The sequence below is a fragment of the Pleuronectes platessa genome, chromosome 6, assembly GCF_947347685.1.
Source record: "Pleuronectes platessa chromosome 6, fPlePla1.1, whole genome shotgun sequence".
Taxonomy (NCBI): Eukaryota; Metazoa; Chordata; class Actinopteri; order Pleuronectiformes; family Pleuronectidae; genus Pleuronectes; species Pleuronectes platessa.
The window spans coordinates 16448082-16472017 of NC_070631.1; the positions used below are offsets into that span (position 1 = coordinate 16448082).

Consider the following 23936-nt stretch of genomic DNA (forward strand, 5'->3'; position numbering starts at 1 on the left):
TAGCAGCTGGACTTCTTTCTAAGTTTTTTAATCAGTCAATCTGATTATGTCGTTGTCAGTCACACTTTCAAAGAGACTGTATGCATCATCATACATTTATCATATTAATAAAGAGCTCAAACAATTATAGACTGACATAAACCAACTATATAAATGTTCAGACGGAAATATTCAAAATTCAGTTCATTACTTAATTCCCCATTCTATATACCTGATCCTGGACTATGAGCTAGGAGGAAGTCCACCCTTATTACTTTACCAGCTGTGCTAAATAGCACTGTTGTCGGTTCAAGAGGCATTTTGTGGCATGACCTGACACTATATCATCTGCCAAGAAGGTTGTTTTCTCCCATGTTTGTTTGTTTGTGTTTTGACAGCAAGATTACACGATTTAAGATTAAGATTTTAAAACAGACAAAACAAACAAAACAGTTCAATAACCTGAGTCCAGGCCCTGTCCCCTTTGGTGTTTAATCTTAATTGATGGAGGAGCAAACTGCATAAATAGATCTGCTGATCCTCCAGCTCTCTGCAGGCCCGGCACTGAGGAGGTTAATGAAACTGGAAGTGGAGCTCGGTGCCCCCTCCCTCCTCACCCCTCCCACCCTCCCGCCCTCCAACAGGGCCCGTCTGTGTCTGTGGAGAGGAAACTAAAGTTCCTCATCTTCACACGCTGATTTGACGCAGAATTGCGACACATAATAGTCCCGCCGACGCAGAACCGCGACACTTGTAACCCTCCACATCTGGTAGCTCCGAGGAGGAGAAGAAGAAGAAGACGTGACTTGAGTTTGTCCAACGATGCAGAGGTGAGTGGAGCAGACACACAAACACACACACACACTCCTCTGTACCGCTAAAAATGTTATGCCAACAAAAGCCCCCCCCCCCCCCCCCCCCCCAGCAGGGACCGGGGTGTTTTTCAATATAAAGTTTGGAAGGGTTTTAGTTGCGCTGCGTGACGTCAGCAGTGAGGAAACGGAACCCACCCGCCCCGCGTTTCAATGAGATGTGATTCCGGACTGTGGTGTTGGCGAAGTGGCGCTGAAACAACAACCGTTCAGTGTGGACGTGTGATAAAACCCCCCCTGACACACACATCCCCGTCTCTCTGCTGCACAGGAAGTGTAACAGGATCCTTTGCAACATCTTTGATTATTTAGTGTCAGTAAACATTTGGGTGCAGGAGAAGAAATACTTCCACTTTACGCACAAGCCCCCCCTCCCCACCCCTCAGTAGTTCTCGGTAGTCTACAGCCTGGAGGATGAGGTTATGAGCGCGTCTGTCAATGTCTTACTCACTTTTACTGTTAAATAAATATAATTTATAAATATAACCTCCAGGCTGGACTGGGACTAAGCTCACAGATCTCCATGATATGTGACACCTTCAACCCAACCCTGCCACATGTCACAGGCCTGCGAGGGGATATAGTTATTGGTGGAAATGGGGATTCTGCATGTGTCCCAACTGTCATGATCAGACTCATGCCGGACATTCTTCAGTGAGGGGGGGTGTGTGTGTGGTTGGGGGTTTTCCTAAAATGGAGCTGGGTTGTCCTGACTTCCAGATCCCCTCTGTCACTCACCAGCAGGTTTGGGCGTGTTCGCAGACAAACTCTGTTGGGGTATGCAAGGCTAAGCCTGTGGTATGAGCACTTCATGAAGACATTCTTTAATGGTCAGAGAGGTTATTCATACACAGACCAGTTCCTGGACTATACGCTTTTAAGTTCCCAGCAGACGACTCCTTTACTCTCTGATCTAGCAAAGATTAAAAAAGTTGCACTGGAGGGGTGGCCTTATGATCACTGGCTTATTGTTATGTATGTTGTAAACATGTATATGCTGACTATTTCAGTTTTACTCTGTGGAAAATGTCAATCCATTCTAAACAAATTCTTCCGTTTTTTTTAATGTTTATTTTTCGTTTAGATGTAAAACTTAATGATCAATATGATATAATTAAAAGAAAGAAAACAAAACTGTGCCTTTGGTGGTCCATATATGTTGAGGTTGTTGTTTTGCTGTGACCAAATCTGCCCCTTGTATAGTGTTGAGTCACATGTGACTTCTTCTGTAAATGCTTTACTGTGCCACACACCCATTACTAGAAGCTATGGTTATTTTACTGGAGTGAATTTTATGTTCTCAAGAAAAATGGACTCTCACACACAATGACGAAATCTCTCGCTAGCAGAGACGCGATTGGTCATACCTTCATACATACCACCTCACCTCAGATACCCCTCAGGCGTGTTAGAAGGAATTATGTTGTCTCTGCAGCGTTTTAAAGTTAAACAGAAATGTCAAGGGCGACTGTTGATTTGAATTAGAGTCCAAACAATTGTTGATTCGCCAAGAAAAGTCGGCTGATATGTGCCTTTAACAGACATATTGATGTCAGTGTTTATGTTGCCGAAATACATCAGGAAACCATTGTTTATTTTCTCTACTCAAGTTCTATGCTGTTGGTTGTATTTAAAAAAGTATATTTATATTTGATGTTATTTATAGGGTCTAGGGCTGAAATGTATCAGGGCTTGATAACAAATACTTAGGAATAAGTGTCAGATTTCTTTACTCATATTTTTACCCAAAATCAACATTGATCGGGCGTGTTCGCAGACAAACTCTGTTGGGGTATGCAAGGCTAAGCCTGTGGTTTGAGCAATTCATGAAGACAGTCTTTAATGGTCAGAGCGGTTATTCATACTCAGTTCAGTTCCTGGACTATACGCTTTTAAGTTCCCAGCAGACGACTCCTTTACTCTCTGATCTAGCAAATATTTAATAAGTTGCAATGGAGGGGTGGCCTTGTGATCACTGGCTTATTGTTATGTTCGTCTAAATATGCATATGCTGACTATTTCAGTTTTACTCTGTGGAAAATGTAAATCCATTCTAAACAAATTCTTCCTTTTTTAAATGTTTATAAATGTTTTAACCTGTAACACTTAATGATCAATATGGTAGAATTAAACAAAAGAAAACAAAACTGTGCCTTTTATGGTCCATATATGTTGAGGTTGTTGTTTTGCTGTGACCAAATCTGCCCCTTGTATAGTGTTGAGTATCATGTGACTTCTTCTGTAAATGCTTTACTGTGCCACACACCCATTACTAGAAGCTATGGTTATTTTACTGGAGTGAATTTTATGTTCTCAAGAAAAATGGACTCTCACACACAATGACGAAATCTCTCGCTAGCAGAGACGTAATTGGTCATACCTTCATACATGCATAACATTTCTGACAGGAAAGCTGGAGAGAACCACCTCACCTCAGATACCCCTCAGGCATGTTAGAAGGAATTATATTTTCTCTGCAGAGTTTTAAAGTTAAACAGAAATGTCAAGAGTGACTGTGGATTTGAATTAGAGTCCAAACAATTGTTGATTTGCCACAAAAAAGTCGGCTGATATGTGCCTTTCACAGACATATTGATGTCAGTGTTTATGTTGCCGAAATACATCAGAAAACCATTGTTTATTTTTCTATTCAAGTTCTATGTATTTATATTTGATGTTATTTATAGGGTCTAGGGTTGAAATGTATCAGAGCTTGATAACAAATACTTCGGAATAAGTGTCCGATTTCTTTACTCATATTTTTACCCAAAATTCACATTGGTTGGGCTCTATAATAATATTAATAATAATGTTTTGTCATTCTGTTATGTCATTGTGTCTGATATCAAATTCCTTTCTCTCCACAGTTTCTGACGACTCTGCAGCTGGTCAGACTGAAGTTCGGGGACTGAAAACATGCGTTCCAGTTTGGATACACCACCGAGCCGCCTTGGCAGAGGAGGGACCGCCATCAACCCCCATAACAATATCAACACACAGAACACTGGAAACTCAGGTTCCCAGTATGCTCTTTGTGCTCTCGGTGTTGGGCTCATCGCCCTGGGAATAGTGATGATTGTGTGGAGCGTCGTACCTGCAGAGGCATCCGGCAATAACAGCAGCAGCTCAGGAGAAGACGTTGGGAGCAGGAAAAATAAAGCGTCGTCTGTGGCCTTCGTCTTGGTGGGTTCCGGGGTGGTCATGCTGCTGTTGTCCCTGTGTGTGGGAATGAGGAACAAACAGCGAGAGCAGCGGAGTCTCCAGGAGGCCCAGAACAACAGAGGAGTGGCAGATATAGAGCAAGAGGAGAGAGAAACGTGAGTCCAGCCTTAATTTTCTAACTAAACAATTGTTACATTATGAGTAAAATTATATATTTTCCCCAAAAGACTCTTCTTGTTCTTGTTGTGTGTGACAAGGCGGGTCGTGACATCGTGTCTGTGAGGAGAAATTTGATTAGACAATGTAAACTACCCATTTTAGACAAGGAACTGTGTCGATTCTTTAAGCTTGTTTCCTTAGAAATGTATTTTATCTGTGGATTTTAAACTCTGAAGTTAATTATGTTGCTCAACTTGCCCGCTGCGCATCTCTCAATCAAAACAATAGCAAAAGTCTTAAGCTGTGTCTCAAATCAGGGCTGCGTCCTTCGGGGGACAGGGTCTACGCGGCCCACGGAGAACACCTCCTTCATGGGCCGCGGGGACTGTGAAGGCCGAAGTGAGAGGAGATGGTCAGGTCTACAGAGGATTTCTTTCTTTTTTTTGGCATCACCAGCTTGTTTAGTCCTTATTGCTGTTGCCCATCACCAAAGTTGAAGTTAGCCATGAAAATAATCTTTTAATGCTCTTTGGTTTTTTTAACATTCATACTCTGGTTGCTTGCCAGTGCCATTACCTCTTTGAAAAACAGTTTGTCACCGAAGCGAAATGAGGTTGGGCCAGGAGGGATCCTTCTGTTGATGCTTTCATTACTTGGGCATGGAAGGACACATTTGTTGGCCATATTTGAAGGAGCCTCCTAAACGAGAAAGCTTAGATGCAGCGTTGTGACGCTATTGGTCTACAAATGCAGCTTCTGAAGGATGGAGCCCCTTAATTAAGGCACAGCTCTAGTTTGATGACATCATAAAACAGTGGTGGATCATGTGAGTTGTTCATCACCATTTCGTGTCCCATAATCTTCTTGGGACCCTTGGTTACCCTGCGCTTTACTAGGAGAGCTTCACCAAGTAAACAGCAATGAATAAGAGTGATCCATTACGAGAGACCAATGCAAACAGTGGAGGGAAAATAATTGCTGTCTTGCCAACAGTGGTTTATCTTTCTCATAACTCGCTTGACCCTGAAGTTAAAGCAGAGATAAAGCCACGGGTAAAGTTCATATGACGCAATTAGAAGAACCAAAATGAAATGTCCTGTCAGCTTGAATACAATTTGTGATTTAAGTTTGATTGAAGATGATATTCATATTATTTCTTTACTAAAATGCATGTTGGCTAATTTGTATTTGTCAAACATGTCCGCAGTCCTGAGGAACAAGCCCAGAGGTATGCTGTACCCAGCTATGAAGAGGCGGTGGGCAGTGGCAAGTACCCCGTTCGTCAGAGCAACCATTCCCCAAGCTCCGCAAATCTACCTTCCTACGACGACCTGGTTGAAGTCGATGGAGTACAGTATGAATATGAGGGATCGGAGGTCACGAATACCGGACCGCAGCCAGCCGCCCCGGCTTCCAGTGCACCGACTGCTGCCGCCTCCGCATCAAACCGAAAAGCCGGAAAAACTACCCGCAATTTCCTCCCCATCAAGATCCGCAGGATTAAATCCGAGAAGCTGCACATGAAAAACATTGATAACTCTCAGCCAGCAGCTGGAATCAGTATAGAGCCACTCACCCCACCACCGCAGTATGAAGACAAATTGCCTCCAATTTAAGGTCAAGTTGATCAAGCTTAAAAACAAACTACTGAACTTCCTGGAATCTGTTATGATCAACTTCTGTGGATGTAGATCTGGCTTGACCAGCCAACACCTGGAAATGGCTCTTACTGCAAAACCTTCTCAGTGGCACTTTTTAAATGTTTTTGTCAAAATGTGTCATGAATGCCACATCGCCCCAAAGCAAATAACAGAATGAAACTTTATTTTTGTAAGTTTTGGAATCTCTGAACCGGCTTTAGACACTTGGTGATGAACACAGTTGCTGGATCATTTCTGGGCACGTTGGATTCAAAGCAAAGCAGCCACCAAATGCAGTTTTCGTTTATGTTTAAATAGTTTCCTGTTTACCCTACTGCAACTGCCATCCACTGTGCGCTGACTGCACAATCAAGTTGACAGTGGAAGAGATCATAATACGTCGGATTTGGGTGCACTTAAATAGAAATGTGCAGGGGACTCAGTTTGTGAAGTGAGCTTTGTTGAGCGTCTCTGGATGACTACTGCCAGCAGCTTACCAGAGGCTGTAGGCTCCACAGTGGGCGACTCATAGCTTTGTATGTCCTCAGCTGGTTTGACCTGACATCGTACTGCACAGAATCTCAGCCTCATTGTCATCAATATTTGTACAGTACATTCCAATACTCGTAGAAAATGACAGACTATATGGTTTAACTGATGTTAAAGATGCTCTACTGTGCTTTATACAGATCTGCAGTCCTGCCCTTCGTCCATTTTAGCTTCTATTTAGCTTGCTTTTGGTTCAGTGTCCTCTGTATGTCTGCCTGAAAATAAATATTGATATTTCATATTTTAAGATGGCGTGCACTGGCCGGCACCGTATCAGTAGCTTGTATTTTTAGTTAAGATAATACAATGCTTGTTTAGCATTTATCAGCTACACTGTAGAAAGAAAATTGTTGGACCATCTTTTAAAGAAAAACTCAAATTAGTAACACACAAATTACATTTTTTTGAAATTGTGCACAAGCATTATTAATTTGTGTGTTATTGATTGAGGTATTTTCTTTTTCATTGAACAGTAATGACTCTACCAAAACACTGTGGAACATGAAATTGTTGAATGCTTGCAAAATGGCAGTTGTTTAGTTATTTGGCATCACGTCCCTGGAATGTTAACTTCCAGTACAGAAGCATTTTCATCTAACAGAAGAAAGAAGAACTTTTCTCTTTAGAAACACATGATAAACACCCTGCAGCACATGAAAGGGCCATGTCCTGTGAAACAAAAGCTAGCTTAAAAACAGGGGAGAGCTTCATGTGATTATGATAGATTGGTATAAATAAGCAACATAAGGTCCACAAGGCAATGCTTCAATGATTTTACATATTATGAAAGACACCATGAAATTGTACTTTTTCTTCCTTTGAGAAGTCGAGGGCACAAAGATGCCAAAACAAACTTTGCCCTGAGTTTATCGATATAGCATGGCTAATGAGATAGCAAGCAGTTGCGGAACTATACAACTTGAAACTACTGAATAAATAAACATTCCTTTAGAGGTTAACTGGTAAGTTGTAAGTACAAATTTGAAATGCTTTTTAGCCATGGTTTAGTCTATATGCTTCTCTTATTAGACTCAAACATACAGTACATGCTACATATGCAAAGACGGTTGGTTGTTTAAGTACGACACAACAGGCCATTCAGGATTATGAATTAGGTCTTGGCTGCTATAAAAAAAAATAACACAATGAACAGTATTCAATGACTTATATTTATATTTACTCTCACATCAATGGTCACCATTAACTTATCATTTTATAGGAAAGAAACCATTTCCGGTAGCATGTGTCATTTCATGGTGTCTGTAGTAGTGGTGTAGTGGTAATGCTTACTAGGGTGGGGCAATAACATAATATCATTAATTACAGCAATATAATATCTATCTGTAGTAATAAGTTATGAGTCCAATATACATCAAAATATTGCTTCTATGTGCTAACCCAGTAATTGTTGTACCTCAGTGTCTGAGAGTTTAAACTCAACCTCAGGAGCAAAATGAGTCTTAACAGAAATAACAATGTCACGTTTACCTTGATAATTATCAATATCGACTGATATGAATATTTGTATCTGGATGTCATTGTTGTCCATAGGACTCAGCCCTAATGCTAACTGCTAACTCTGCGGCAGAGTGCAGCTGTCTTTGTGTTGTACCCATTCATATACTGTTGCATGCCCGCGGCAATATTGTTTTTCCTCCTAGAGCATTTCATATGACTCATAGTGTGACTGAACCTGAGCCGTAGTGGGGCTCCTCCGCTGCAGAGAAGGAAGTGTGTGTGAGAGCACGATGGAAGCAGCTTGTGAATAGTTGAGAGCCGCCGGGCCGTACCCATGGTGAACGCTGTGGAGCTGTGAAGGCAGCACTGTAGCCTCTAGCTGCTGCTCTGGGGCGTGCTTCTTGTTCTTATTGGAGATGACCAACACAGAAAAGAGTCTTTGACTGTGCAGCTGCGCCAAAATAGCAGCAACTATTACTCACTCTCTTGCTCTTCACATTCTGCCGGCCACAGCCTAAACCGCAGCCCTGTTTTCACTTAAACGTTTGCAGAGAACAAGCACAAAGAGAAAAGAGACAGCTGGAGAGGGGAATAGTTTTGAGTTCTGTCGTTGCACACTGCTTCAAAACTCCTGTGAAACAAGCCCTGCTTTCTCCTTCAGGTTAGACAACTGAGGCCAAATTGAATGATTTACTTTAATTCATTTAAATGTTTAAAAATTGTCGAAGCTGCACAAGATGTCATCCCTGAGTTGCCCATTTGTTATTGTGTAATGTGTTATTCATGCAACAAAAGCTGACATTCATTGTCAGCTGGTTATATCATATTGTATATTACCAGGTTTTCTGATGAGCTGAAGACAACAAGGTCACTTGAGGTTTGTTAATAGGACACATGTCGTCATGTCTGTCTCTTATTATTGGAGTTTAAACTCGTCACTCTGTGTAAATCCTTGATGTGTCGTCATGTTCAGAACTGCAGACAGACTCATTGTACCTCACTGGCAAAAGAACCAGAAAACTGCACAACTGATTTCATTGCGTCACACTGTTTAACTTTAATGAATGAACAGTGTTTTGATTCACCAGTTTTATTAAGACAAGTGGCCAAAACACTCATTTGCTGTCAGTTTCCTTTTTGTATCACCTATATATATATATATATATATATATATATATATATATATATATATTTCCTTTTATATGTGCTGTGAAAATATACTTTTCTATAATTATGTTTATTTTTTTTTTTCTCCTCCTGACAAGCAAAACAAATGTTTATCTCATGGATATTTTATGAGAAATAAAAGAAAGTGTTTGTTAATTACTCCTGTGTATAAGAAGTGTGTTTTGCCATGGTTATTGAATCATTATGAATATAATCCCTGGTTGACTTGTACGTACGCCTTATTCCATTGGACACGTTAACATCTAATATGCAGCTACTGTATTTAAAGCTGGCGATCAGATAAATGTCTGGATGTTGTTCAGGGCCCACATTCATGGATATGACTTAAAGGGATAGTTAACCCAACAAATTTGAATTCACTTAGTATATACACACCTCTATGTTCATGGAGGCTTCAGGGGTAAACAGTGTTGCTGCCAAATCCAATACAATTGAAGTAAATAGTGACCTCATCTTCAAACGTATGTAAACAACAGAAAATAAACATAAAAATGGCTCCATCCTGCTCCTGTGGTTTCATCCAAGTGTCTGTAAGCCCCGACATTCAAATAGTTTTTTTAACGTCTAGAGAATCGGTCTTCATTTAATTGAATTCTATTGGATTTTGCTGCAGCACTGTTTGTCCATGAGACACCATAAGTGTTCTGTGGACTGAACACTTCACCCACCCCTCCACCCGCATAGTGGTGAGAAGATAATGAGTGAATTTTCATTTTTGGGTGAACTATCCCTTTACACTGCGTTCTCAGGACTGATAAACAGCATCTCCATTATTTACAGTAAAATTGGGACAACACATTGTTGGTGATTATTGTTCTTATTGCAGTAAAACACACGTGGATAGTTTCTTCAGTAGCTGGACACAACCTGCAGAGTGAACAACAGAAACATTATTATATATATATATATTATACTTTTCTTTGGAAGCCGAAGTCTGTGTTTGTTTCATGCTACACATGTTTATGCTGGCGTGGGAATTACAAAGTATAAATGTTCCTCACCGTGTTGATCCAGCTGATGTAGGAGTTGACTTTTGTAAAGACGGTAGGTTTCTGGAGGACATTGCAGCCGAGACCGGAGCCGAAGCTCACCACGCCGTGGACGTCCCAGGAGCCATCAGGGTTCTGGCAATTCAGGGGGCCGCCCGAGTCTCCCTGTAGGTCAGGGCACACACACACACACACACAAACTGTTGGATAGCAGCTTCAAAGACACTTAGCTACCTATCTCAAGTCATGCAAACTTTTCCTTCTACACTATTTCAGAGTAAATCTTTTGTACCACGCGTGTTGTAAATTTAATTGTTGACATTAGCGTTTAACTATCTGTATTCGTCTATTAAATTATAATTGCATGCTTTATAAGATGACCCTAGCATGTTCAACTCACGTTACATCCTGCAGTGATGCCGTCTCCGCCAGCACAGACCATCTTGTCTGTGGCCAGGACGCTCCACCAGTCGGGCTGCGTGCAGATGTCGCGGCCAACGACTGGCAGGAGAGCCTGCTGCAGGATGTCAGCCAGAGGACCCTCGGCTGTGGAGGAGGAAACTCATGTAAGAAACAAGATTCTTACTTCTTTACTCCAACTTAACTGTAGACTTTACCACTACATATTCTTATATATTTAGATATTTATATATATATAGTTTTCTGCTGTTTTTATATATATACATTTTATATTTTATTGTACTATCCAATCCCTTCACTGGCTATACTAGCCCCATGCACAGACTTTACCACTACATATTCTTATATATTTAGATATTTAGATATATATAGATTCCTGCTGTTTTTATATATATATATATACATTTTATATTTTATTGTACTATCCACTCCAGCAGCACAAGAACACTTTCCTACTGGACACTGACACAATCATATCATTGCATTCCATTCTTGTATCTGTAAATTTGTTCTCCGTATGTGATTTATGTATGTATGTCAGTGATGTGTTAAGTGTACAAGCTACGGGATGATCTGATTTTCCCACGGGATTAATAAAGTATCCATCTATCTATGTATCTATCTATCTATCTATCTATCTATCTTTACTTCTATTATTTCAGAAGAAAGTGTTGTATTTATTTACTACATTCATATAGTTATTGCAATTACTTTTGAATCAGATGAAGATAAGAATTACAGAGAAAATAATCTGCAATATGTTCAAGAAATGACAAATTGACGTGTCTACATGTGTAAGTTGTGTAACAGAAGATGACAAATATTTGTGATGATGCAGTGATTGTTGTTTGTTTTTTCTGCTGAGGTGCATTGACTCACTCAAGAGTCGACCCCACCCGGTGACGTAGCAGCGAGAACCGTGCTGCAGGGTGACAGCCGCGTCTGGGATGCAGGCCGGCATGATTGTGTCAGAGAAGGTGACAGGGGAAGACAACTTGATCAGGGCGATGTCGTTACTGCAAAAGCAGAAACAATTCACCCACGATCAGGAAGTGAAGGTAAACAAAACTCAGCACAGGTTACATTCATGCTTTGGGGCAGTAGATTCTCCAGTGCATCACCGATGTTGTGTTTACTCTTGGTTTAATCTGACACATTAGGTGGTGTTGATCTGTGGCTGTTACCGGCTGAGCAGAACGTTGTAGTCCTCATGAGTGATGATTTCAGCCGCGCTCAGAGCTACAGAGCCCTCCTCGCTCGCCTGCAGGCTGTGTTTACCCAGCTCCACTCTGTAGCTGTAGCGGTCACTGTGGGATGGCCGATGACAGGGTGGGATTTAGACACTGGTATAGACTTCTCTGTCTGAATCTGTGATTAAGCTGATGGTGGATCACAAATGCTTGATAGTCCTGTAGGGGTGATGCATGTCTGTCTGAGACTGAGTCACTATATGCTTTTTTAACTTTGCCTTTTTTAAATCCTCTAAAGTTTTACTCTCTTTTTCTCTTAAATTCCCCAGAAAAAGCCAAAAGTTGATGAAAATATATGATTTGCTTTCGGGCAAAGGAGTATTTCCTGGCACAGAACTCTGATTTGGAATAGAGTAGTACTTAGTCTTACTTTCATGAACTGTACATGTTGGATCACTATGGAGATATAGAGTATACAGTGACAAGAAAAGCTTTGTTTAGAATGATCTGCTGTAATGTATAAATGTGTATTTAAAAATCACATCTTCATCTTATATACAATATTGAACACTAACACTAATACCTGCAGTCCTTACCTATATTCAAACATTTTTGAATATATTTGTGAACATGTGAAGCTTTCTCCTAGTGACAGGAAGACCAGGTTTTGTGGACTGATGAGACAAGTTTGTTTGTTTGTCTGTTAGTTTGCAGAATTACGCAAAAAATGGATTTCAGATTAACATGACATTTTGTGGAAGGATGTGGTATGGGTCAGCAAAGAACCCAGAACATTCTTTACTGCAGATCTGGATCAGGGGGCAGATTCAGAATCATTGAACATTGCATGATAAGATAATATTTTAACATTTGTCATTGATTGTAATTCATGGATTTGGTGAAAAAAGCTGACATGTTTAGAGGATTTATATTCTTGTCCGTGCTATTTGATGCAGATCCACATAATAATCTGGATCCAGTGAATTTAAATGTTGTTTCATCAGGGAACTGTTAGGCCTGGAGAGGGTATAGAGAAAACAACTTAAGGGACCCTACTTGTTCTTGCCACTGTTAAACAATTCTCAAGATTTAAAAAAGCACTAATTTAAAAAAAACTTTTGTGGGCTTTTAATTTAAAATATTATAAAACAATAATATTTACATTTCCGGCCCAAAACAAGTTTATTCAAAAACTAAAAACCAGAGGATGAAATCTGAAACAATGGACCGTTAATAATTTATATAAAATCTGGATCAATGCTGTGTTGTGATTTAGATAATTTAAACTGTTGACTGTCATCCTTTAATGTGAAGTATATGTACCTGATACAGTGGGCGGCAGTGAGGACCCAGAGAGAGGAGATGAGGGTTCCTCCGCAGACGTGCCTGTAGCGCCCACTGCTGTCTGACTGCAGCGAGATCTGAGAGAAGAAATCCTCATCACAAGTTCAGCGTATACTGTAGAGATCTGGGGCTTGAATGTGTGTAAGTCGGTGTTAATACTTGTTTATATCGCTGTGAAATTAAAGCGTTGAGGCGATTACGTTGTGGTGTTGCGGACTTTACCTGCCAGGGCCAGCTGTGAGGCCTGACATCATCTCCTGCCACCACCCTGCTCAGCACAGGGGGGAAAGTGGGAAGGCCACATCCATACGCTACGACAAGATTATTAATGTTTATTTTGTATAAAACGAGCATACAAAAGTAGGTATTTTTTTCTCTGGCAACTTTTTCAAAAATATAATTTATGTGAAGCCTAACCAATTACCACTTTTTCAAATAGAAGATGACTACTAGTACTCTTTACTACTCTCACAAGGGACTATTTATCTGGATTATGCAACAGCAAGTGAGATTTTAGTAACATGTGAATATTTAATCTTTCTTACCAGTAGCTACCATCAAAGTGAGAACCAGGAGGCTCCTCATGGCTGCAGAATTTGTAGTTTGAGCCTAAACCTTGTGCTCACAACAGGGGTGTATTTATACTGTCGGCTTGGAACTTCTATCTGGTGTGTGGACTGACCTGACCAACACATAAAGTCAAACAAGTGCTGTAAGACTGAGGATACAACATGTGGTTGGTGATACCATTTTCCCATCAGTGAATCTCGTTGGGGAAAAAGGGAATGTTTTCTTTGTAGGCAAAAACCCTTAATAGATTATTCATAGAATGAAAAGAAAAAAAACTCCTGTTTTAGGCTCAATATTCAGAAAAGCTTAGTTGATTTACATGTTTCGGGAAATTGCTGATCCGCTAATAAGTACAACATATGATACCAGGAATAGAAAATAGAAAAAATAACACAACACTTTTTATTTCATTAAGTTTTTATTTCAATATTTATTCCAAACCACTGTCCTCTCAGTAGGCCACCATTTTCTGTGGAAAACAATTATAGAGACATGTGAGATTTGTGGCAATATAATGTTTTCAGCAGCAACTTATTTACTGAAATATTATCCTGATTCTTTGCTGCTTTAAACCTTGAAGCTGGAATGAAATTGCTCAAATAACAGAAGTTTCAACCTCTCACATCAGTCAAGGAGAGATTTTGTCGTGGACTTACAGAGCTGATCCAGTCGCTGTAGGAGCTGACTTGGGTGAACACCGTGGGCTTCTTGGGGAAGTTGCAGCTGAGGCCGGAACCAAAGCTGACGATGCCGTGAACGCCCCAGGTCCCGTCAGCGCTGCGGCAATTCAGAGGGCCGCCAGAGTCTCCCTGAGCCACATGAGAGGAAACACATGATCCACACTTCCACGTCTAACACTAACTTCTTTTAAAGATACTCATTACTAATGCCTGATAGACATTCTTTACTTTTTCTAGACCTTTAAACGGACACTGTAGGGCTGAATGTTATTTTCAAACAAACAATAAACAATATATCAAAATGACAAAACATCAGAATAAGAAGTTAAAGGACCAAAATATATATGAACTTGCTGTTTGTAAGTGTAACAATTAGTCTAATTATTTCAAAAATTTCAGAAGCTTAAGTTGAAATATTCCATTCAATTGCTTGAAGAGGAAAAAAAAAATGGCAGACCTGGCAGTTTTGCTTAAAAATGACTGAATCCGTAATGAACTAGTAATACATTAATGGAAATTGTGTAAAATTGTGTGCAGAAAGTTTATATAGAGATGATAAAATAAATCATAAAAAATAAGGATTTATTAGCCTTTCCTCCAAAATAAATGCAGAATTCAAACTTAAGCAGAAGCAAAATAGCAAGTGAATCTCCTGCTGTGTGAATAGATTGTTGTGTCTAGTTTAGACCTATGGTTTAAACCTAGACCCATATGGAGTTTTGCCGCCAATTCCTGTAAGATTTTGGGGAGTAAAACATTTCCAATACCAATATATTTGCTAATGAATAAAACAAATTGTATTGATATATTACAGTTTAACCATGAAGTGTATACCGATCTATCAGTTGGGGCCTAGTGTGTGATTTACCATCTTATACAATAATGCGATCATTCATTATTTCAGACTCACGTTACAACCAGATACGACTCCGTCTCCGCCGGCACAGACCATGGTGTCCTTCACCTGAGAGCCCCACCAGTCAGGCTTGGTGCAGGTGGCGTGGTCCACCACAGGCAGGAGAGCCTGCTGCAGGATGTCAGCGATGGGACCTCCGGCTGAGTGGAGGAGAGATGCACACACTGGTGAGACCTTCAGCACATTAATGGATGGAGATTTGACTTATACAGTGCGGCTGGATAACAGTAGTTGGACTACAGTATCTTTGAGTGTGGTGAGTGTTGTCATGCTGTAGCAAATATGTTTTCAAAAGATTTTTTGGGGACATTTTTGTCTGACAGAATAAGCATGAAAGGGAAGAATGAGAGGGGGTTGAGGCCCGCAAGCTGGAATCTAACCTGTGGCCTCTTTACAGGTTATTTATTTTATGTGATGGATATGATCAATATTGCTATTTTCAGGAAATCAGTAAATATAATCCAATCAGTATATAATCAATTTAACCAGAGACTAAAGGCGAAAACATTTCAAATTACATGTACTTTGTTTGCAATAGAAATAATCATAAAAAGCAAATAGGATACTTAAATAAGCACTTTGAGGCCATCTGACAGGAAATCACATGATCTAATCATCTAAACATTTACCTTTGTACTACAGTACATACACATTAACTGCTATAATATATACAATCCTGTGAAGAGTCTATAATAGTCTATAAAAACTGCCGTGAATAATGTTTTCTCAGCTGAACCTGTCACCCAAACCATAACAAAACATTGATCAGTGACCAGTTTAAAGAATGAACGAGGGACTGGGAACTCACTGGAGATACGACCCCATCCAGTGACGTAGCAGGACTCGTTGTGGAGGAGGAGGAAGCCTGCAGCAGGGAGACAAGCCGCCATGATGCTGTCAGAGAAGCTAACGGGCGTCTCCAGCTTGATCAGAGCGATGTCATTACTGCAGAGGAGACACCCACACACACACACACACACACACACACACACACACACACACACACACACACACATAGATCCATCTTAGACTCAACAAACTGAAATCATCCTTTTAGATTTCAGTGAACTCTCTCAGGGGTAACGTAGTACCGGATGAAGAAGGGGTTCCACTTCTCATGCACAATGATGTTGGCGGTGCCCATGAACACAGCGCCCGCCTCCGTCTCGATCAGGTTGTGCTTCCCCAGGGCCACTCTGTACTCCTTGCCACTGCTGTTAAATCCACAAACAGAAGAATATAAAGCAGTAGAGTGAATTTGAGAAAAATGTCAGCAGTTTTCTTCTAAACACAAAAAACTGCCAATAACCATCCACGTTATGAAGATTCTATGTGGAAACATATGCCTCCCAACAAGGCTTTTAATCTTCTAGTCTTTTCTTTAATAAATAAAATAAACATATGCAAGAAGATATTAAGGCTTCAGCTAACTTTGGTCTCTTGAATCAAGTCCAAATGTGTAAGAAACAGGTTAAATCCCCTCACAATTCAGCTCTTATGGACAACACAATACAGCACACACCGTGCCACTGATAGCTAATATTTGTGTCAGTGTGGGGATGCAGGTATTATCATTTATCATGAATCCTTTTAGGCTCCACTATCTCATACCTGATGCAGTGAGCAGCGGTGAGGACCCACTGGTTTGAGATCAGGGTCCCTCCACAGGTGTGTCTCCACTCACCTTGTCTGTTATACTGCAGGGAAATCTGAAACATGCACATGAACCCAATCCATTATTTAAAAAAGTGATTCTTCTTTTTTCCTGTGACATTTTCTGGGACCTTGGATTCATGCTGTTTGCAGTCTGCATGTCTTCATGGGAGTTAACTTGAATCCATTCATGATCTATTCTCCTTTAAATGTTAATGGGAGGAGCCAATCCCAGCTGACGTTGGGCGAGAGGCGGGGTACAACCTGTACAGGTCGCTAGTGTATCACAGGGCCAAACATGCAAAGACAAACAACCATTCATCCTCACATTCACACTTCAATTTAGTTTCAAGTTAAGTTAACCTCAATCTGTATGTCTTTTTACCCTGGGGGGGAAGTTGGAGTACCCGTAGGTAGAAAAAACACAGATACAGGAAGAACATGCAAACTCCACATGACACCATGACACTGCCACCCCTGACATCTTCTAAGTCTCTAAAGAAACTGTCCTATTTTTCTAGGCTGTGCTGTTTAATGCACTCTTCTACTTAATTTGGGTCATGCTACTGCACTATAAGCACTATAACTGTATTTCTAGTCTTTTACTTTACACAGTCTATCCGTAAAACACCTTATCTTTTTCTTTTTATCTGATTCAATTCTTATGTAAACCCGGGTCTCTGTGGAAGGAAAGTGAAAACTCCTCGCTCAGAATGTTTTACCTGCCAGGGCCAGCTGTTAGGCCTGACGTCCTCTCCACCAACCACCCTGGTGACCACGGGGGGGAAGGTGGGCAGACCGCACCCGTAGGCTGAGGGGACACACAGACAGACAGACAGACTCTTTTCAAATGTGGTGCACACAACTATAAACCTGCGTGCAGATGTCAAGTACTTCCCCTATAATTCAGATCTTTTATTTCACTACGAGCTAGGACGCAGTCTGAGATCCTCAGGACATTTCAAATCTAGGCTGAAAACCAAAGGAGATAGAGCCTTTGCCGTGAGGGCCCCTACACTTTGGAACATTCTCCCAGAAGAGATGAGACTAGCAGAATTGGTAACCTGTTTAATCTCTATAAAAAAAAGCTTTTGTCGTAATATCTCTATGACTTTCATTATCTGTATCTTCATTATTATTATTATTTTACTCTGTCTGTGACTTTCATAATGTTTGTTGTAAATCACTGTATTATTATTAAAGAAAAAGCTGCAATACCTAGCAAACAGAGATTAGGCCGTAACAAAGTTGTGTCTGACGTTTTAGCAACAGAAAGATCCTCACCTCCAGCAACGAAGAGAGCAACAACCACAAACTTCATCATTTTTGAAATTCCACAGTTTGCAATGAAACATCTCACGTATTTATACCTTTCCCAATGTTACACAACCTGCACAAACTGTGTCAATTGGAAATTTACCCTGCGGTAAATCTTGATACTGAGGTGGAGCTAAGAGGAGAAATCAGAATGCCAGAAATAAACAGGAGCATAAGGCCAAGGCCACAGTAACCCCACACTTCTACATGATCTCAAATGTGTTTTATGAGCGAGTTAGCGGAATGAAGGGTGTTTATCTTTTATCGTTAGAAGTTCACACAAAGAACCTGGCTCCAGATCAAATGTAGAGCTCACCTTCGAGAGAAAAATACTGCCTCATCCATCATATCCTCATAAAGAATTTAATATTTCCCATGTCTTTAAGGTATTTTTTAAATGAAAGTAAGCAGTATTATTATGATACTGAAATTCGCTTTTACATTACATATATCTATGTAAAAAACAGTCAAGTCATTGATTCTTATCTCAGCAAAAACTATAAAATATAGCAAATACGAAAAAAAAATTTATCTGAGCGTTCCAAAAGATATTTGAATGTGAATTCAAATGTAATATTTTGAGAGATGTCAAGAAAACAAGGCGGAGTGGTAAAAAAATATGATGCAACTTCACTGTCATATCTGTTATAGCTGTACAAAAATGGTAATAAAGAATTATTATTTTTAACAACTTTATTATTTTTTTATTTTTTTTATTTGTCCATATACATTTTACAATTTTGCCTGTTTTATAATTATAAACATAAACACATGTGGGATGTGTTTTATGTGTAGAAACTTCATAGCATCACATGCTATGGGATTAATTCAAATATATATTGAGAACAATTTGTTTAAATTTTAAACACCAACATTAAGTTGCATATTTGTATATATCATTTGAAATTCTTAATATCGTTCAATTGTTTACACATACAGTAAGATAAATGATTTCTGTTGCCCATTCCGAAAATATAATTTGTCATAAAAAGTGAACAATGTGTGTTTTCAAGTATAGTTTATCTCTTATTGTTTTGATAGAGCATGTTTAAATAAGCGTATAGCCACAGAGTGCAAACTTACAAAGTAAAAAGAGCTGACCAGCTCTGGTGGCTGTGAGACATCTGGGAGGTTCACACAGAGGCTGAGGTGCAGGTGGGTGTATTTGGGGATATCTATGTTTACTTATCTCCAAGGTTGCTTTATTTTCCCCACCTACTTTTCCTGGCTGCGCTGTGAACGTTACGCAACACGCCTGAGGTCTGTTAAAGCAGGTATATAAGAGGAGCTGGTGTGTGAACCTTTCTGAACAGTCACCATGAAGTTCGTGATCCTTGCTTTGTTTGTTGCTGGTGGTAAGCTCCTTCACTCCTCTGACCACAGTTCCAGGCTTTGATACATTAACCGGGACACATTCCTTGATATATGAAGCATTGAGTTTATTGAGCTTAACAGAATCACATTCAAGTGCTTGGAAATGGGATTGTTGCTGTTAAGGGGTCTAAAGCTCAGTCATTCTTCCCTTAATGAGTTAATTAACCAATCACTATATTCTGCTCTGATGTTTCTCAGCCTACGGGTGCGGCCTGCCCACTTTCCACCCCACTATCACCAGGGTGGTTGGTGGAGATGATGTCCGTGAGAACAGCTGGCCCTGGCAGGTAAGGTCCTTCAGATTCTGTCTTCTGTCCGTTTCCTAAAGTCATAAAACGTTCATGTGCCGTCGTTGTCTTTTCTCCCCAGGTGTCTCTGCAGTACAAGAGTGGCAGCAACTTCTACCACACATGCGGTGGCACTCTGATTTCCAGCCAGTGGGTCCTCACTGCTGCTCACTGCATCGGGTGAGGCAGCAACAAGTTTTAGAAATGTGAATTTGGAAGGTTAAGACAAAGATACATGGTGATAGAGGCAGCATAGAAAGATTTGTAGTTTAAAAAATGTAGTTGTGTGTAAAATCGATTACTTTAACAGTCTGAAGTATTGTTGCCGTGATTGATTTCAACAGTTTAAGGAAAAAGCTATTTTGTTGCTGTCAGAAATTAATAATTGAGGAAGTTGTTATGGTGGCGGTAATCAAGGTAATTGTATTGGGACATGTGACATTTTTGTAAAAAGTTGTGATTTTTAATTACTTTTATTTATATTTTTTGTGGCTGAGCAGCAGTCGCACCTACAGAGTCTACATGGGAAAACACAACCTGAAGAACGACGAGGCTGACTCCATCGCCATCAGCCCCTCCAAGATCGTCGTCCACGAGAACTGGGACTCTTACAGAATCCGGTGGGCTCAGTCACAGTAACAGTATATCTCAATATGGCTAAGTGGTATTCTGCTGTTTCTAAATGTGTTTGTATCCATGCTCCAGTAACGACATTGCCCTGATCAAACTGGCGACTCCCGTCACCTTCTCTCATGCTGTCATGGCCGCCTGTCTTCCCAACGCTGGTGACATCCAGTCTAATGGAGCTCCATGCTATGTCACTGGTTGGGGACGTCTTTGGAGTAAGTTACATCACTAATAAAAAAAGTAGAACAATATTTAACAACAGAATAAGTGTAAGGAGATGGAACAGCAATCTGTAAGCAGTAGAAAACAGCTGTCAACCAAGGCTGGAAACAGTAAGTACTTGTAATATCCCTAATAACCCAGGACTCAAGAGGTTAATCATCAACTGAAATGTCATTGGCCATGAATTTTATCAGGACTGAGGGGAAATTAACTTCCCCTGAATTTCCCAATAATCAGACACAAAAATGTTAAAATAAACAGACGTAATCTATAAACTCTCTTCATCCTGGAAAAACGTAATAATCAATGAAAAAACCTGGTTTAAAACGAGTTAACCTTTCAAGTGAATGTTGCACGAGACTTTACCTTGAATGAAGTGGTCCTGACTGTGAAGTCCATGTTCTTGTGTAAAGCCGGAGGTCCCATCGCTGACATCCTGCAGCAGGCCCTGCTCCCTGTGGTCGGACAGTCCACCTGCAACAGGTCCGACTGGTGGGGCAGCCTGGTCACCAACAGCATGGTCTGTGCTGGAGGAGCAGGAGACCTGGCCAGCTGCAATGTGAGTCACACTCATTTAACATTTTTCAATCTTATGTCAAAAAAAAGTCCAGCCTTAAAATGAAAAGTACAGTTCAACATTGCATCATTAAGATTTAGATCTACAAATATTATTTTTCTGACAGCATTTTCCATCATATGTCATCGGCTCATTTATTGTCACCGTGTAGGGAGACTCTGGCGGTCCCCTGAACTGTCAGAGCCCTGATGGCTCCTGGGAAGTCCACGGTGTGGTGAGCTTCGGCTCAAGCATGGGCTGCAACTACCCCAAGAAGCCCTCTGTCTTCACCAGGGTCAGCGCCTACATCCCCTGGATCAACAACGTGAGTGGGAAAGCATTGAATATTATAATATTTCTCTAAAGATTTCATTTAACATTAAAGAAAGTTTTTTTTCCGTTTTGGCACATGCTAAAGTGGTTAAAACTTGGAATAATTTACTGTTTTACCGGAGTCATGGACAAATCAAACAACAGGAGGTTCTTAAACTACTTAAGGGCATTTGTTTTTTTTATTAAATGGCTCCTGATGTTCCAAATCTGAGAAATGGTTTGAGCAACTCTCCATAAATGATTTAATTGACTTATACATAAGTATAAAATATTAATAAAAAAACGTAATTTAAGCCTTCCGTTTTGGTAGCGGAGGAATAGTAAGTGTACATTTTGTGATAAAGATATGCTGTAGTGCTTTATTTGAAATATTGTCTCTATTCTTTCTTTTTACAGGTGATGACCACTAACTAAATATGTGACTATTTTGTGTCATTGTTGCTGGTTGCACGTGATCATAAAATAAAGAATGTATATGGTCACACGGTGTCCTTTGTTATTCATGCAAGATTAAGAGAACAATCAATCCCTAAAATGTGTATGTTATGGGTTTAAATGTGAACACTCAACATTGCTCTATTCAAAGCATATTAATTCATTTCTGAAGCAATTTCCCACAGGTGCCCCACCTTCTGTTGCTTATTTCTAAAACCAGACAGATGGTACAAAGTGTACAAAATAATGTGAATTATAAGCATTTCATTAAGAATCAATATGATACCAGCGACAGAGCCTCCATGCATGTCTCTGTCTGTGTTTCATTTTTTCAAAGGGCATTCCCCATTGCTACCCCAAAACTCTAGAACTCTCTACCTATCACCGTCAGACTATCCCCCTCAATAGAAGTTTTCAACAAAAGTAAACTGTTTTTATGTTTGTATTTGTTAGATTATCAATGTTCCTAGATTGTTCATGTTGTTATTTGTATTAACACTTTGGATCAACAGAACTCATTTAAAGTGCTTTATAAATAGAGGTGAATTTGAAATTTATTGTTATGTTTACATGATATAAAGAATACAAATTTTAAAAAAAATACTTACAGCATGAGTCCAAATCTCACAACACAATCCACTCAGGCCACAACACCCTTAATGTTTGTCATGTCACACTTATATATTCACTGATCATGAGAGAACAAAATTGAGGCCTACAGTTTCTTAAATTGTTTTTCTAAAAGTTATTTACAGCTTTTTTTTGTGTTTTTCTAAAGGCCAAACATATGTCACTGTCCTTTAAGTGTATGAGGCTACGACTAAATCATCTATAGCTGCATTTTAAGTTTCATTTAAAAGTAATGCTCCAGGGCTAACTGAAACATTTTGACAGTTTCATCTGCACTTGCATAAAAAATGTTTGTGGAAGTAACTTTGTGGACCTGCAGTTTCCTCTGTGACCACTTGGGGAACACTGCTGCTGCTCTGCGGTATTGCAGGTACACTGTGGAGTAGCTGCAGTAGAAGAAGAAGTAATTCTCCATCACGGTACACACCTGTTGGAATGTCTCTGACCTGCTGTAAGTTTATTAATTCTCTTTTCGTCGTCTTTTCATCTGCTTCATTATCAACTCATGTTTCTAGTTAATGACTCTTTCTACAGCCGCTCAGGAGAAGCTAATACCTTAAACGGTCAATGCTAACAACAAACTCTCTGAAAAAGAAAATGGTAGTAATGGTAATTATAAACTACAAGTGTGAAGAGGTGTTAAAGTATTGTTTAAACATTTTCAACACATGAATACAACACTGCTCTGTCTTTAGTGTGTTCATATACAAACACAAGCTCACTGGTGGAGGTCAAACCATCTGAGGGTGTCAGTGAACTGCTGTCTGTGGCATCAGGGGGGTGGAACTTGTAATTCATTCAGGTTTACGTGTATTTAAAATTAATGTAATGAAGTATTGGAAAGATTCATAATTATAAACAAAGTCCCACAGCCACCACCATCATACTGATCAATTCTGGTTAAACCACCTAAAATCCATACGTCGAGAGACTTACATTTAATGATGAACATTTAGTTTGCAGGACCTAAACCAGGTCATCTTCAGCCTTTCACTAATTATTTCATGTTTAAAATGGGAGCTCAGTTATTCACTTATTTATTTCTATTTACTTGGAGGTTGTGAATAGGACGTTAACATTAAATTAAAGGAATTATAATGATCTCATAAAGTGTAAATCATGTTTGAGATCAGCTTCGTGCAAAACAGACTCATTGATAAGTAACTTTGAATCGTTTACTATATACATTGTGTACATTTAATACATACATTTAATACATTTCAGTGAAAAGAGTGCATACCGATATACTGCTGTTTTGTCCTTCATCTTTATAAAATAACAGTTTATATTTAGTAAATTTTAGTAATAACCCTAACCCTTCTTTTTAGTAAAATAGAAGCGGAAATAGCTAATATTATTTATTCTAAAGTCCTGGAGGATAGGGCT

At 39.7% G+C, this 23936-nt stretch overlaps 4 protein-coding genes across 4 annotated transcripts; 2 read left to right on the forward strand and 2 right to left on the reverse strand.

Moving 5' to 3' along the window:
* The first annotated feature begins 609 nt into the window (after positions 1 to 609).
* tmem51a (transmembrane protein 51a) lies at positions 610 to 9145 on the forward strand. Its single transcript, XM_053424997.1, has 3 exons — positions 610 to 809; positions 3719 to 4168; positions 5380 to 9145. Exons 2-3 carry the CDS (start codon positions 3768 to 3770, stop codon positions 5786 to 5788), a joined length of 810 nt encoding a protein of 269 aa, XP_053280972.1. The 5' UTR covers positions 610 to 809; positions 3719 to 3767; the 3' UTR covers positions 5789 to 9145.
* On the reverse strand, positions 8852 to 13602 carry LOC128442518 (chymotrypsin-like elastase family member 2A). The gene is made up of 8 exons (XM_053425000.1): positions 13496 to 13602; positions 13173 to 13261; positions 12930 to 13027; positions 11601 to 11723; positions 11296 to 11432; positions 10397 to 10542; positions 10009 to 10161; positions 8852 to 9874 (listed from the first exon to the last, which is right to left on the reverse strand). The coding sequence occupies exons 1-8, from the start codon at positions 13533 to 13535 to the stop codon at positions 9857 to 9859; spliced, it is 804 nt and encodes a 267-aa protein (XP_053280975.1). The 5' UTR covers positions 13536 to 13602; the 3' UTR covers positions 8852 to 9856.
* A 317-nt stretch (positions 13603 to 13919) lies between these two features.
* On the reverse strand, positions 13920 to 18124 carry LOC128442517 (chymotrypsin-like elastase family member 2A). The gene is made up of 8 exons (XM_053424999.1): positions 18054 to 18124; positions 17492 to 17580; positions 16728 to 16825; positions 16208 to 16330; positions 15925 to 16061; positions 15111 to 15256; positions 14177 to 14329; positions 13920 to 13989 (listed from the first exon to the last, which is right to left on the reverse strand). Exons 1-8 carry the CDS (start codon positions 18091 to 18093, stop codon positions 13972 to 13974), a joined length of 804 nt encoding a protein of 267 aa, XP_053280974.1. The 5' UTR covers positions 18094 to 18124; the 3' UTR covers positions 13920 to 13971.
* Positions 18125 to 19372: 1248 nt separating this feature from the next.
* On the forward strand, positions 19373 to 21967 carry LOC128442374 (chymotrypsin-like elastase family member 2A). Its single transcript, XM_053424805.1, has 8 exons — positions 19373 to 19441; positions 19659 to 19747; positions 19830 to 19927; positions 20248 to 20367; positions 20453 to 20589; positions 21010 to 21155; positions 21325 to 21477; positions 21882 to 21967. The coding sequence occupies exons 1-8, from the start codon at positions 19405 to 19407 to the stop codon at positions 21897 to 21899; spliced, it is 798 nt and encodes a 265-aa protein (XP_053280780.1). The 5' UTR covers positions 19373 to 19404; the 3' UTR covers positions 21900 to 21967.
* Positions 21968 to 23936: the final 1969 nt, after the last annotated feature.